Source organism: Trachurus japonicus, chromosome 20 (assembly GCF_045865225.1).
Source record: "Trachurus japonicus isolate A0001 chromosome 20, Traja_1.0".
NCBI lineage: Eukaryota > Metazoa > Chordata > Actinopteri > Carangiformes > Carangidae > Trachurus > Trachurus japonicus.
The window spans coordinates 17,760,557-17,773,195 of record NC_140926.1 but is presented as its reverse complement, the minus strand read 5'-3'; the positions used below and the strand labels follow the sequence as shown (position 1 = coordinate 17,773,195).

The 12,639-nt window shown below is 40.4% G+C and overlaps 2 protein-coding genes across 3 annotated transcripts in view; both read right to left on the bottom strand.

Annotated features, from left to right (window-relative positions):
- Nucleotides 1–2,916: 2,916 nt before the first annotated feature.
- Nucleotides 2,917–4,983, bottom strand: c20h8orf74 (chromosome 20 C8orf74 homolog). 2 transcript variants are annotated; one of them, XM_085762694.1, is made up of 5 exons: nucleotides 4,903–4,983; nucleotides 3,965–4,148; nucleotides 3,605–3,852; nucleotides 3,379–3,528; nucleotides 2,917–3,291 (listed from the first exon to the last, which is right to left on the bottom strand). In XM_085762694.1, the coding sequence occupies exons 1-5, from the start codon at nucleotides 4,948–4,950 to the stop codon at nucleotides 3,037–3,039; spliced, it is 885 nt and encodes a 294-aa protein (XP_085618820.1). In that variant the 5' UTR covers nucleotides 4,951–4,983; the 3' UTR covers nucleotides 2,917–3,036. The 2 variants fall into 2 exon arrangements, with proteins under 2 accessions (XP_085618820.1, XP_085618821.1); XM_085762695.1 differs by having other exon boundaries at nucleotides 2,925–3,291; nucleotides 3,605–3,828.
- A 5,380-nt stretch (nucleotides 4,984–10,363) lies between these two features.
- Nucleotides 10,364–12,639, bottom strand: part of LOC146966778 (vasoactive intestinal polypeptide receptor 2-like) — a 32,592-nt gene continuing 30,316 nt past the window's right edge. Inside the window, exons 10-13 of the mRNA XM_085762692.1 lie at nucleotides 12,160–12,251; nucleotides 11,868–12,009; nucleotides 11,334–11,375; nucleotides 10,364–10,813 (exon numbers count right to left, since the gene is read on the bottom strand). Coding sequence (XP_085618818.1) covers nucleotides 10,640–10,813; nucleotides 11,334–11,375; nucleotides 11,868–12,009; nucleotides 12,160–12,251 — 450 coding nt within the window. The 3' untranslated portion in view covers nucleotides 10,364–10,639. The remainder of the gene's footprint in view (nucleotides 10,814–11,333; nucleotides 11,376–11,867; nucleotides 12,010–12,159; nucleotides 12,252–12,639) is intronic.

Here is a 12,639-nt window from a genome sequence, read left to right as displayed (position 1 = left end):
TTGTCATTCCTAGGGAAATAAAGCAAAATAAATCATAAAAATACTTTAACTTAAATTTAACTTTGTTTAATTTTGCCCGGGTAATGAGGCCTTGATCCACATCAGCACCACGGCACAGCAGTGTGATCTTACAGTACACCTGTTGTATTTACAGTCTGCCCTCTCTGTTAGTGTCTTCCTCAGCGCGATTACCAGTCAAAAAAATATTCCCCCCGTGCTGCACGAAGGTTTCGGCTGCTGACCTCAGTGCAGATGTGACAGGGGGGCAGGAGCCCAAGGTGCAACATGCCCGTGGTCCATGTGTGGAGGCTTTAATGTAAGTGCAAACACAGTCACATACACACAGATTCATCATCATTTTCAACACATCTTTTTTCTTTTCTTTTTTAGTTTCCGCACAAGTAGGGGAAAAATCTGTGTTGACCCTGAAGCTGAATGGACCAAGAAATGTAAGTTCCCTGAGGGTTTTTTTTAGGCCTCTTATAGTCCACTGAAGAATGGGCTGAAAACACATTTTACATCAAAATTAAAATTCCCTCAAATTCAAGAGACCAACACAGCCACACTTCCACTAACTGTTTGGCCACAAATAAATTAATGATTAAGTTAATTAGCCCATCTATAAAGATTTGCTGAAATTATGCACAGCGAGTAAAGAAATAACGTCACTTTATTAAGTTTGAATAGTTTTTCATGTGTATGTGTTGTGTCAAGTTAGATCTCCAAAATCTCACCTGAGTAACTTGCCAACAGATTTTCAGAGGTTTCCTGCCGGCTGGTTAAATTCTTTTTAGGAGATAAATGTTGGTCTCATTGATGAAATATAACAACTGTGGCAGTCACATTAGTTTGTTTGAATGTACAGTGAAGCTTTAGGTGTGTATTGGACAGAAGAGCAGCGCTGCCTCGGGGCTCTGTACTGTACTGTATCCCACAGTGCAGACCTCTTACCCCTAACCAAAGACGCTTTAGAGTTGTGAAGTATCTTTGCCGTGTACCGTAACCATAAATAAAATGATCGGTTCATTGTAAAACATTTACCGGTATTTATTTATTGATGTAAATGTGATGCTTTCTGTACATAACTACATATTGTAGACTGGTCAGATCGGGGTCAGATGCACACTGGACATATTTTGCTACATTTTGGCCAAATCAGTAGGCTACGTATTTGCAGTATAGTATGCGGTGTCTGCAGCCAGTGTCACAGCATCGGCTGCACTGCTGTGAAAAGTTCATGCGCGTTCCCGCAACGGCTCAGTTGATGGCAAGCTGCAACGGCCATCGTGTCAATAATGAGTCTTATTTCTTGATCCTGCCCCAAGTTCCTTTAAGTCACAAAGGTTTCATTCAAATAATGATTGAATTAAAACTAATATCGTATTAATTCTCATTTTCTCTCTGTTTCTCTCTAGTCATCTGAAGCAGCTCCGCCTGTCTGAGCAACACATCTCCTGAAAGTACTTCTCATGCCTGTGCTAACTTACTCAAACATATCCTTATGTGTGTATGTGCATGAATTATATAAATATAAATGTAAGGGATAATGTAGAGTGAGGAGGTTGTTATTGATTCAATGTTGTTTCTTATCTGTTATTCAGGATGTATGAATCCATACTGTACTACATCCTGTCTGGGTTTATTTCTCCATAACAACCGACTAACTCTACATCATCTCACTGTGACTGTGACACGGCTTACGAGTGCAATAATTAATTTGAGACATAATGTTGATCAAAATACGACTTTTATCGCTTTTTAAATTGCATCATTGCAAGTGCATCTGCAAGTCCGGTCACTTCTCTGCTGTTTTGCTAACCCTCCTTCCGGTCGTGTGCATTTGTTTTCAGCGAAGCCTTTGATAATCAAGCAGTGGATCGATGGATTACCATAGGATGTGTGTATTTGTGTAGTCTGTGAAGACTTTCAAGACAAAAAAAATAAACTCTGATGAATAAAGAAACTAAACTGTTTCTCAATTATTTAGATGCAACGCTTCACGGTTTGCAGCATGTGTGTATTCAAACAAGAACTAGGAACAAGGCTGAAGTGGAGAAGGGTTCAATGTGAACAGCATGGGTCGGTACTAATAATAATAATATTCATAATATTAACCATTACAATTAAAAGAGATAAATACATGAAATATTTCAGCCTGTGTGTAATGAATCTATTTATGAGTGTCACTATTTGAATTGAAATACTACTACTTTTCCAAGATATTCAAATTTATTGAGATGCACCTGTATGTCTTTGTATTAATGCATGAATACTGCAAAGATTCCAACCTGACGTAGCAGCTAATCGCTGCGTTGTCCTGCAAAAGCGGTTGGCTTTTAGTCAGAGATGAACCAGTAACTGTAATAAACACTCAAAGACTTTAGCTGGGGTACAGTTGTTATAGAAATTTCGTTTGATGATTTGATGAGTTTTTCTTATTTCATTTATATTTAAATATTTTTTTTGTGTTCAGTTCAAGAGCTGGAGCTGTGACCTCAGTGCAAAATATTTATGAATGTTGACCCGATAATAAAATTGTTTTTAAATGTTATTTATGATGTTTTTCTTTGCAGCATTTCCTCCTAAATCAAAGGGATCCCAGGAGTATGTTTCCTTTTTAATAGACTGCAGTGCAGGGGCGTCAAAACCGGCCTGGCATAGGGTCCATCAGACCCTCAGGATGAATTTGCTAATGTGAAAATTACACAGAAGACAGAAGAGGCATAATATTGTTGAAACTGCACGTGTTTTATCGAGAAATTTCAGGTTGTTCATAATATCTTGTGTAAAAGGATAGCTCATTAACTGTAAACATCTTAATAATACTAATACAAAGGGAAAAAATCAAAGTTCTTTTTATTAATAGGTAATTATGTTATTATTTACTGGTGTGGACAGAGTTGTGTTTTGTTTAAGATATTAAGATGTTTGTGTTAAGATGTTCTGCACAGATTATCCCACCATCATAAGTAGATTAAAACCTAAGCACTCACAAGTCCTAGGCAGCTCCCTTCACCTTTATTCACTGAGCTCACCTTAAGCTGTGTTTCCAGACTTCACTCTGGGTTTAGTCTTTGCTGCTTGTTTTTTCTCCTTTGCTGGTGTGTCTGAGCCTCTGCTGATGCTTCCTTTACTGGAAGTCACAGGAGTGTGGAGCCTCCCGGTGGCCAGAGCTGCCTGCTGCAGTTTGAGCTGCAAGATGTCACTGAGCAGGGAGGCCTCTCGCTTCAGACTCTCCACCATCTGGCCTTCACTGGCCCTCAGAGCTCCACGAACTAGCTCCAACACACCCTGCAGAGAGCGGCGGACACAATATAAGACAGAGTGGGAGAGATATTGACTTTTTCTGCTCATGCAAACACATTTCCCGGTGTTTACCTCTTTGTCCAGGTGCACATCCTCAGGAATATCCCCTATAGTAACCCTTGAGCCATTTCGGAGACTCGTCAGCTCTTCCTCCTTGTGCTGCAAGGTAGAGGTGAGCTGGGCTCGACGGCACTGACGCTCCCACTCGTGCACTTCCGTGCCCTGCGACACAAGTACAGGGCAAAGATGAAATAAATGCGGCAGCTGAAATCATCATGCTTTGCTAACTGGTTCTTACCTGTGCAAGAGGGCAGGGTGTAGGTGGCAACTGCACCTCCAAGTGCAGCTGAGCGATAGACACGGGAGCAGCTCCACTCACCACAGCCTGGAAAAGTCTCCGCCGGGTGGAGCAGGTGTCTGAGAGGAACTGGGTGAGTTTGTGTCGGTGCACGGAGGTGAGGTTCGGTAAACATTCAGATAGTGAATCTCTCAGCAAGACCAGGAGGTTGGGTGTGTCGAGACCTGATGGATAGATGATAATTAAGACTGAGAGGAGGTTTATTAACTCAAACCTCAGTAAAACATCAGATTTGAGATAGCAAGCAAAAGCTCAAACACTAAACAACGCCCAAATCTCATAACACATGTCTGTTCTCACCATCCAGCTGTGGGAAAATGCGTTTAGCAATCCCAGCGGTCTGGATTACAGCAGGCCAGGGGAGGCCACAGTCTGCTGCAAACATAGCGACGTCGTACACAAACTCTTGATGGAAGCAGCGGCGTTCATCGCAGAACTCAGGCCATGAGAAGTGGCAGCTGAGCCTCTGCACTCCAGTATCCCTCTGAAAGAACAGAGGCACAGACAAGAGCATGTGCATGTGCATGTTTTGTGTCAAATCTGACAATTTGATAGAAAGTACACTGCTCTGCACAAATCAGTGGATTGGGATGAAATGAATAGCCAGAGACCCTTTAGAAGTGGTAGCACTATAATACTGTATTGCATTCAAAACTTCCCTTCAGTAAAGAAGCTATTTGTTTTTGTTGATACAGGCAAATTAACTCATAATTCATGTTTGGTGCATAAACTAGTAAGCTTTATTTTTTGTGTGTGTTATTTTTCAGTCTTTTTTAATGAGATTTTCAATTTTTAGTTAGATTTATTGGGTAGCTACTTCCTTTTGCTGCTTTTATGGGATCTACCCATCTAGTATTTTATATACATAGGTTATTTCATAGCTACTAATATAACAATATATCTAATTAATGCATTATAATGAGTCTGCGAAGTGTACAGCTATCAGATAAAGCTACAAAAGTAGTGTATGCTGGCACGTGATTAATACAGTGGTTCAGTGCTTTATTAATTCAATTAGTTGTTTTTCATTTTAAAAGTTTATATTGAAAAACAGCTATTATAATCTCGATAATGCACCTGAAAGCGAAGGTTTAGTGTGCAAATAATTTTCAATAGGACGTGAACCTCCGGTTACGTCGTGTTTGGTTTGTCTCTAGTTCCTGAACGCACCTTCAGATCTCCAGCTGTTTGTTTACTCCGCGCCTGCCTGTCTAGTGTCTACCCATGTGTCTACCTACCTGCAGTCTCGCTATCTGCGCCATCTCCCTCTCTGGAAGACAGTCCATCTTCTTCTATCCTTGTTGAGTATCGACCTACAGGCAGCGAGTTCACCCGGTTGCCATTGGAGACGGACGCTGCTGTTACGTCGTGACGTCGCGTACGTACGTAGCACAACCATAGGAGCACAACCAAGAACGACGTAGATGGTGGAGTCTCCTGTCCCACAAGCTCCACGATGTCTGTGAGGGGACAGAGTAGACAGACCATAATCTAAACAGAGATGATCCAGCTCATCCACCTGCAGCCCCCACTCTCCAGCAGCTCATCCTCCATGTGCCACACACATGCAGGAAGAGCGGGTGGTGGTGTTACCTGTTGTGAAAAACCATTTTGGGACAGAAAGACCTGCCTGTGGTAATTTGTTCAGCACCTATTTTTTGTCACTATGCATATTCACATTCAGCTGAATAGGCTACTATTACTATAATATTACTATTGAATACTACTCAGAAGAATAATTTCACTGACATTATAATGGAAAAGTCAACCAGAGATCCCATCATTCCACATTAACCCAGGTGGGAGGCGACCGCCATTCCGACATCCCTCCAGGCCTCTAGGCTGGATTGCACCAACAAGGTTTAACTTTAAAACCAGATTAAATAATGGTTTAAATTTAAATTCTGTTGAACTTTCAACCTAGTTCAAAATCCAGACAGATTAGATTTAAACCTCGCTTAAAATCTCAGTTTAACCAGAACTTTAAAGGGACAACGAGGAGTTTTGGAAAAGCGAAGCGTTTTCACACTACATTTATGAGCCTCCGCGCGCACCGTAAAATTCATTTGACCGGCGCAAGACAGACTCATGTTTTCATTCATCAATAATTAAAGTCAGAGGTTCAAAGAGGTTCAGTTACCGTCGTAGTTCTGACCATACACGGCGATTCAGCTACGTTATTCTCATGACTCGTTGCAAAACTGAAAGTAAAGAAACGCTGGTCGGCTCGACCAGCATCTCCGTCACCACTAATAATAACAAAATAACGATAGAGACAGAATGATATATTTATCGAAAATGGAGCCATTAACAAGTGTGGGTAGCGGAGATTCATCCACATTAACGTGAGACTTTTTTATAACCGATTAGAAACTCCTCGTTGTCCCTTTAAAGGTGTACAGAAAAGAAAATTGAATTTGAGCCCACTCTGGGTCATAAAATTAGTGTAATAACTCATCTATCAGACGATGTAGGCCAAACTTTGTGCAAAATTCTATTTTTGAGTAAATCCGGGATGAAAGTGTGTATTTTAGTGTAGTTTTTTTTTTCGCATTGGATAACGCAGGCGCATGGATTATACGTCAGCCTGTACACGATTCACTAGCCACTGATATTGGATCCGTAATCCGTCATTCAAACGTCTGAGACACGCACACACACACGGAGCTCGGGCTCGCCCCAAGCTTTGAATATCCCGCCCGCTCGAAAACGACCAATCAAATTCATTTGCCTTACTCGGGTAAACTCGTGTTGCAGCTCGTGACAACTCGGCGTGACAAACGGGACAAACGGCCATTTCTGTACACCTTTAAACTCCAGTTTAAAATGTGATCTAGGGCAGTGGTCTTCAACGTTTTCCAGGCCAAGGACCCCCAAACTGATGGAGAGATGGAACGGGGACCCCCTACTTATATAAAACAGTGTTTTATAGCCTATTTAACTGGTCCTTTGTCTATATGGCAATTGGCAACACTTAATTTTCTATAAAACGTCCCATCATTCTGACAATTCTTGCCTCCTATGGTCAGAATGACAGTATTCTTTTTATTTTTTTAAACATCCTGCCTTTCCGACAATTCTTTTAATAGCGTATTTTTTCCCAAAAAGATTTTGCATTGGGCTTAGGCAATGATGAAAGGAGTTGGATAAGTTTAGTAAAAAAGACCAGGTAGAGGCTAGACAGGCCAGATAGATAAAGTCCAGAAGTAGAGAGTCTAGATAAGTAGGAGGGAGTCACCTGTTGAGTAACGCACATTTCCTTAAATTGAAAGCCTTTCGGAGTGGTGGGATGTCGGAATGACAGCATGTAACCATTCCAGGTGAACCAGGTTGTCACTGCTTTACCGTCCTTTACCTTGCCAGTATTTGTTTTCTCATTTTGTTCCTTGCCATTCAAATTTTCCAGACGTCAGTCTTGATTTTCTTTGGCTCTGCTGAGTGAGTTTTATCCCTAACCATTTACCATTGAAAACTATGCAAGCATATCAGTACCTGCAATCCACTGAAATGCTCCACAATCCAAAGTAAATACACCCACTCCATGGAGGAAAATAAAGTCTTTCTCCAGTAAATGGGTTTCACTCTCAGGTTTTTGTTTTTCTATTTACCAATGGAACAACATGCTCTCTTCCTCATTGACCTCTGACCTTTGACAGCATGGGTCAGTGTGAACTGTCAAGAGCAGATAAACACACATGGCAAAAATGGGCCAATGGAAACAGACATAAGAGCAGGGACGTGTCTGTAGACATGGTTAAAACTAGTGCCTTTTAGGTTTGTGGCACAATCACAAGCAATCAGGTAAAATGCAACAAGAACCCACTCTTTCTAAAAACCATTGCTACAGAAACCCTTGAAATTTTCACTGCTTTAAATATCCTGAATGTTAAATACCTACTTAGACCCACAGAGGCCACCATTACCTCACTCATTAGCTGCACTCATTTTGAGATGTGTTCAAATTTAGATGTCCTATAAGAAAAAAATAATATGGCAGTGTTTCTTTATATGGCAGAATGACATTTTTAAACATTTATTTATTTCCCTGTCACCAATCACATTAGTATGGTGAACCACTCCATGTACCACCCTGAAGTAAACACAGCTGAGACATGATGCTGCTGCAAGGGGCAAGGGTGCGTTGATCACCAATCCCCTTTGTTGCATGTGTCTACTTTAACTTATCTATTTTAACCAGTTTTTCAAATTTCTATTTTTGAACATCCTGTTTTTAAAAGTGTTGTGAAGCCATGTTTAAAACCTCATGGAGCAGAGTCCATAAGACTTTCCGACAAAGACCAGTGGCTGTTGAGGAGGACTAACTGGTTACATGAAGGCTGTGTTGTTGATGTTCTCCCCTCTGTGTCACATTCAAAGCAACACACAGAGATCAGTGAAGCAGCACATGACATGGAGGGACCAGCCAGATCCCAGATCATTCTTCAAACACAGCAGTCTCCACATTTCAAATAGTTGCATCATGGTACACACACCAGCAGTGTTCAAATCCACCATGAATTGAACAGCCTATGAAATTCTAATCAAAGGGTAGGCGTTTCATGGAATACATTCATATGGTATATGCAGTAAATAACACAAATAGCACCAGCAGAAATCTTGGTAACTTTAATTTACAGGCCGTTAATTACGTGATAATGTCAAGAAATAATTGCGTAGTAATGTCCAAAAATAACCTATAACAGCCATTTTAATAGTAGGCTAATGTCTTTCTGGGCTATTTCTACACAATCAATCGTTATAGGTTATATTTCTCGACATTACTATGCAATTGACGCTTTTTCTAGGCTATTTCTAGACATTATGACACAATTATTATGTCTTGACTATTTCTTGACATTATCACATAATTAAAGGCCTGTAAATTAAAGGGTTACTGAAACACACTCATGTGAATGCGATCAATTATCAGAAAAATGAATGCAGGGAAGCTATTTGGTATAATCCCAGACATTTTAAACCTGCTAGAAAAGATTACAACATACAAGATTACAAATGACCAGAAATCTTACATGATAGATTTAGCTGTAATAAAATACCGTTCAACCTATGTCACATACGGTATAATATAAAGTAATACGGTATAGTTATATACACTGTGCTTTTGTACATATTTGTATGGGTTTATTATGTTGTCTCGTTGAGTTTTCACGTCATTGCATGGATGCATTTAAGGGTCTTGTTATTCTTTTTTGTTGACCATCATTATCATTATTTTATTCATCATTATTGATCACATCTAGTATTATTTTGATATTCATTTTACTGCTTGTTGGTCCTTTTTGACTTTTGTTGCAACAAACACCTTTAAACTGCAAATGGACTTTTGGATTTTTGGTGATGAAGATGAGCACTAACTCTTTCAGCATCTTATATTTTGAGAAATATAGCGGCTACAGAACTGGTGGTCTAATCACTTGATGTTTGACTTGCCTGTCGGTCTGCTGGCTCTCCCGGGTAGGCCCGTACACATCTGGAATGAACGGTAATCAGCACATCTGTGAATATAATCAAACCAAACCCATCAGCATTGTGTTAGGGTGTTTTACTGTTTATTCCCCTAAAGAGCAAACGGTGAATGGTATTATCTCTGACATCAGCGCTGTTGGAATAGGTTTTCAATCATAAAACTAAATTGGAATGATATGTTTACCTTGAACAGCTGCTGACAGGAATTCCTCTCCCGCCTCCATGTTAGTTTGAAAGATGTCGAGTTCATATTAAAACTGAAGAGGCTGAACTGACATTTTTATTTTGTTGCGTCAACACTGGTGATGTCTCTACCCAGACTGCATTGCGACATATGGGAGCAACCTGGAAGTGAACGTGACTTATGTTGTAATAGATGGTGTTTCTGTTTTTGCTGGTGGATTGATGTGATGGTTTTAACCATGACTACGAAATCAGAGGCTCAGAGTCCAGACCAAATCAAAAGGGTTGAGATCATCCCTTGAGGGATGGTCAGTAAAGACCGGTCATTCCTGTTGGCACATTGGGGAACCACAGGCAGCAGTTTCATTGACGGATCAGTGCGCCCTCACTCTATGCTGCCAGCAAATACCCAAGACGGTCGTGTACATCAAAACAACCATCCGTGCCATCTCCAAATTCTGGGATTTTCACCAGTAGGACCTGAAAGACATACCTACAGTATGGCTCAGGATGCTGCAGGAGGAAGATGGTCCAGTTGGATGTTTGTTCTTTGTCACAGACACAGGGCAAATTCAAGAAGAAGCCCTTCAACAACCTGCTTTATGTTGCCGTTCAGCCTCTATTCAGGTGGAAGATGATATGTCTCTCTGAAACTATGGCTGACCAGCCTCACCAACCAAACCAGACCTATCATTGACTCCTGGAAGATGTTTCTCAGTAGGAAGTAAATATTAACAAAAATTCTCTAACTTGTTATTCTCTGAGCTTGTTTTAAAGCAGTAAATGTTATATGGTATGAAGGTTCCTAAATGATATTGAACAAAGTTAAGTTTTCTTCATAAAGAGTTGGTTTCAAACTACAGCCTGATATTGAAATTAATTAATAGCTAGCTACCAAAACATTCAGGTGTGTCTGAAAAGTATTTAATAACCACTGTAAATATACATGAATAAAAACTGGTGCAGTTGCATTGTATTTTACATTGAAAACCTTGTTTCTCAACATCTCAACAGTCTGAAAGTCTGAAATAAAAGACAGAAATAAAAACTCATTATTGCTGGAGGATCCAGCAGGTTCTGATCCATGCGATGGCTGTGAGGTTGAAAAAATGCTGAGGACCACTGCAAAGACGGACTTGACAGTGATAATAGAAAGGTCCAAGAGACATGTCCTCTACAGTGTCCACAGTAGCAGATGATATGTCTATAAAAGAGTTTTTGAGTATGATATCCTGTGTTCGGAGGCGCTGCGAAAAGAAGCAGAAGTTCTGAACGTCTTTACAAGAACCAAGCGACTGTGCCCGGTCACAGCATGAGGGTCTCCGTCTGCAGGATGGACGGGGCTCGGGAGTTCCTGGGAAACTGGGAAGAGTTTTCGGTGCCGTTGCGGCTGATGGACATGGCGTGAAGCCTGTAGTCCCGCCCTACGTAACGCTTGAGCGATAAACTCCTCCACGTCCTCCTCAGCTCGCTCTGAACCTGTTTGCACACGAAGCAAAGCAGTCTGTGAATTCAATGACTAGAATTATATGTAGAAGCACATGTAATTTTAATTGTTGTTCTTAAAGATTTTAAACTATTGTTTCTGCATTTTAAATATTTATTGTCATTTTTTTCTTTTCTTTAAAGGGACTACGAGGAGTTTCGGAAAGCAAAGTGTTTTCACACTACATTTCCCATGAGCCTCCACGCACATGGTGAATTAATCAAGAATGAAAGTCGGGGGTTCGAAGGGCGAGTCAACCACTAAATAATAATGTCAAAATAACTATAAAGACAAAACAATATATTTATTGAAAATGGACCCATTAACGAGTGTGGGTAACGTAGATTCATCCACTTTAATATGAGACTCTTTTATAACCAAAACCAAACTCCTCGGGGTCTCTTTAATGTAAAATTCTGGACTTTTCAGTGGATCCTTCTGGTACCACTGCTAGCAAGAATTAAATAAATCAAATCAAATCAAATCAAATCATATGTGTGTGTGAAGACGCACCTCGCTGTTGAGGAAACAGTACAGCACAGCCACAATGAGACCCTGAAACACAACACACAACTGTTACTGATGGATTTAGAGGAGGCTCTGTGGACACACTCCGCACTGCTCAGAAGAGTATCACACAAATCAAGCACATGGCTCCTACAGCTTTTCATGAAAAGATTTGATCAAAATAAATATCTGTCAGGGTCATTCTCTGGTCATCAAATCTCACATCAAGGCTGAAGTTAAACTTTAATCAAGTCTCAACACTAAGTTGCGTCAAGATCTGAGTAAATCAAGAAGAAATCAAAGACTCTTCAACAAGATCAAAACAGGCAACAAACTGCTCATGTCTTTCCAATGTGAAAATGTATTTTTCCAAACATCCCATCAATCAGTGCAGCAAAAACATTTTTAGTTCTTACATTTAAAATATTTTCTAAGACGCTTTCCTCCACTGTCTTTCTCCTCTTGGCACAACAAATCAGTTGAGATGTTTTATTTATTTGTTTGTATACGATATAATGTGTGGTCACGGTCATGTGGTACCTGGAAGGATCCGAGGCCCAGATCAAAGAAAATCTTGATGCGATGCATGTTTTTATTAGTCGGCTCCATGTCCAGGTAGATGAACACCATGTAGTTCACCCCGAACAGAGGGATCAGCAGGAGAGTGGACTTAGCCAGACGTCTGGTGAGAAACACACAGGCACAGGGGTGAAGAAAAAAACAGCAACATAAAATATGGGACCAGAAAGCACTCTGAGATTGTATCAGTCAAATAAAGAATAAACACCTCAGCTACCACAGGTCAGAGGTCAAACAAGATGCCTCAGCGTACCTGTACTGGGACTGTTCGTTTCCTCCCACATCAGTGCAGCGCAGTTTCTGCACCAGGATGCGAATGATGCTGATGAACAGAATGAAGTTGATCTTAAAGTGGAGAAACACAAAAGTATTAAGACAGAGTAGAGCCAAAACAGGGATTTTATTTGAGAATAAGAACATTTCTGTTCTGTTCTTTCTTAATTTCTGTTTTTACAGCTTCATCAAAGAACATGTTAAAATGGGCTTTTTACAGCGTTACAAGTCTTTGCTAAGTGCATTCAAGCTCGACAGAATGGCAGACGAGCTGTAAACACATCATCTGCAGTGAGCCACACAGTAAACATGCTGCTCAAATCAGAAAAGTAAAGTTCAGAGCAACAGCTTGTTGTGATGGATCATCTGTCGGACGACATGTTTAGAAATAAATGGCTGAATGATTGAACCTTATCTGAGACTTATCTCTGCAGCCTTTACATGATTTATACTCAACTGA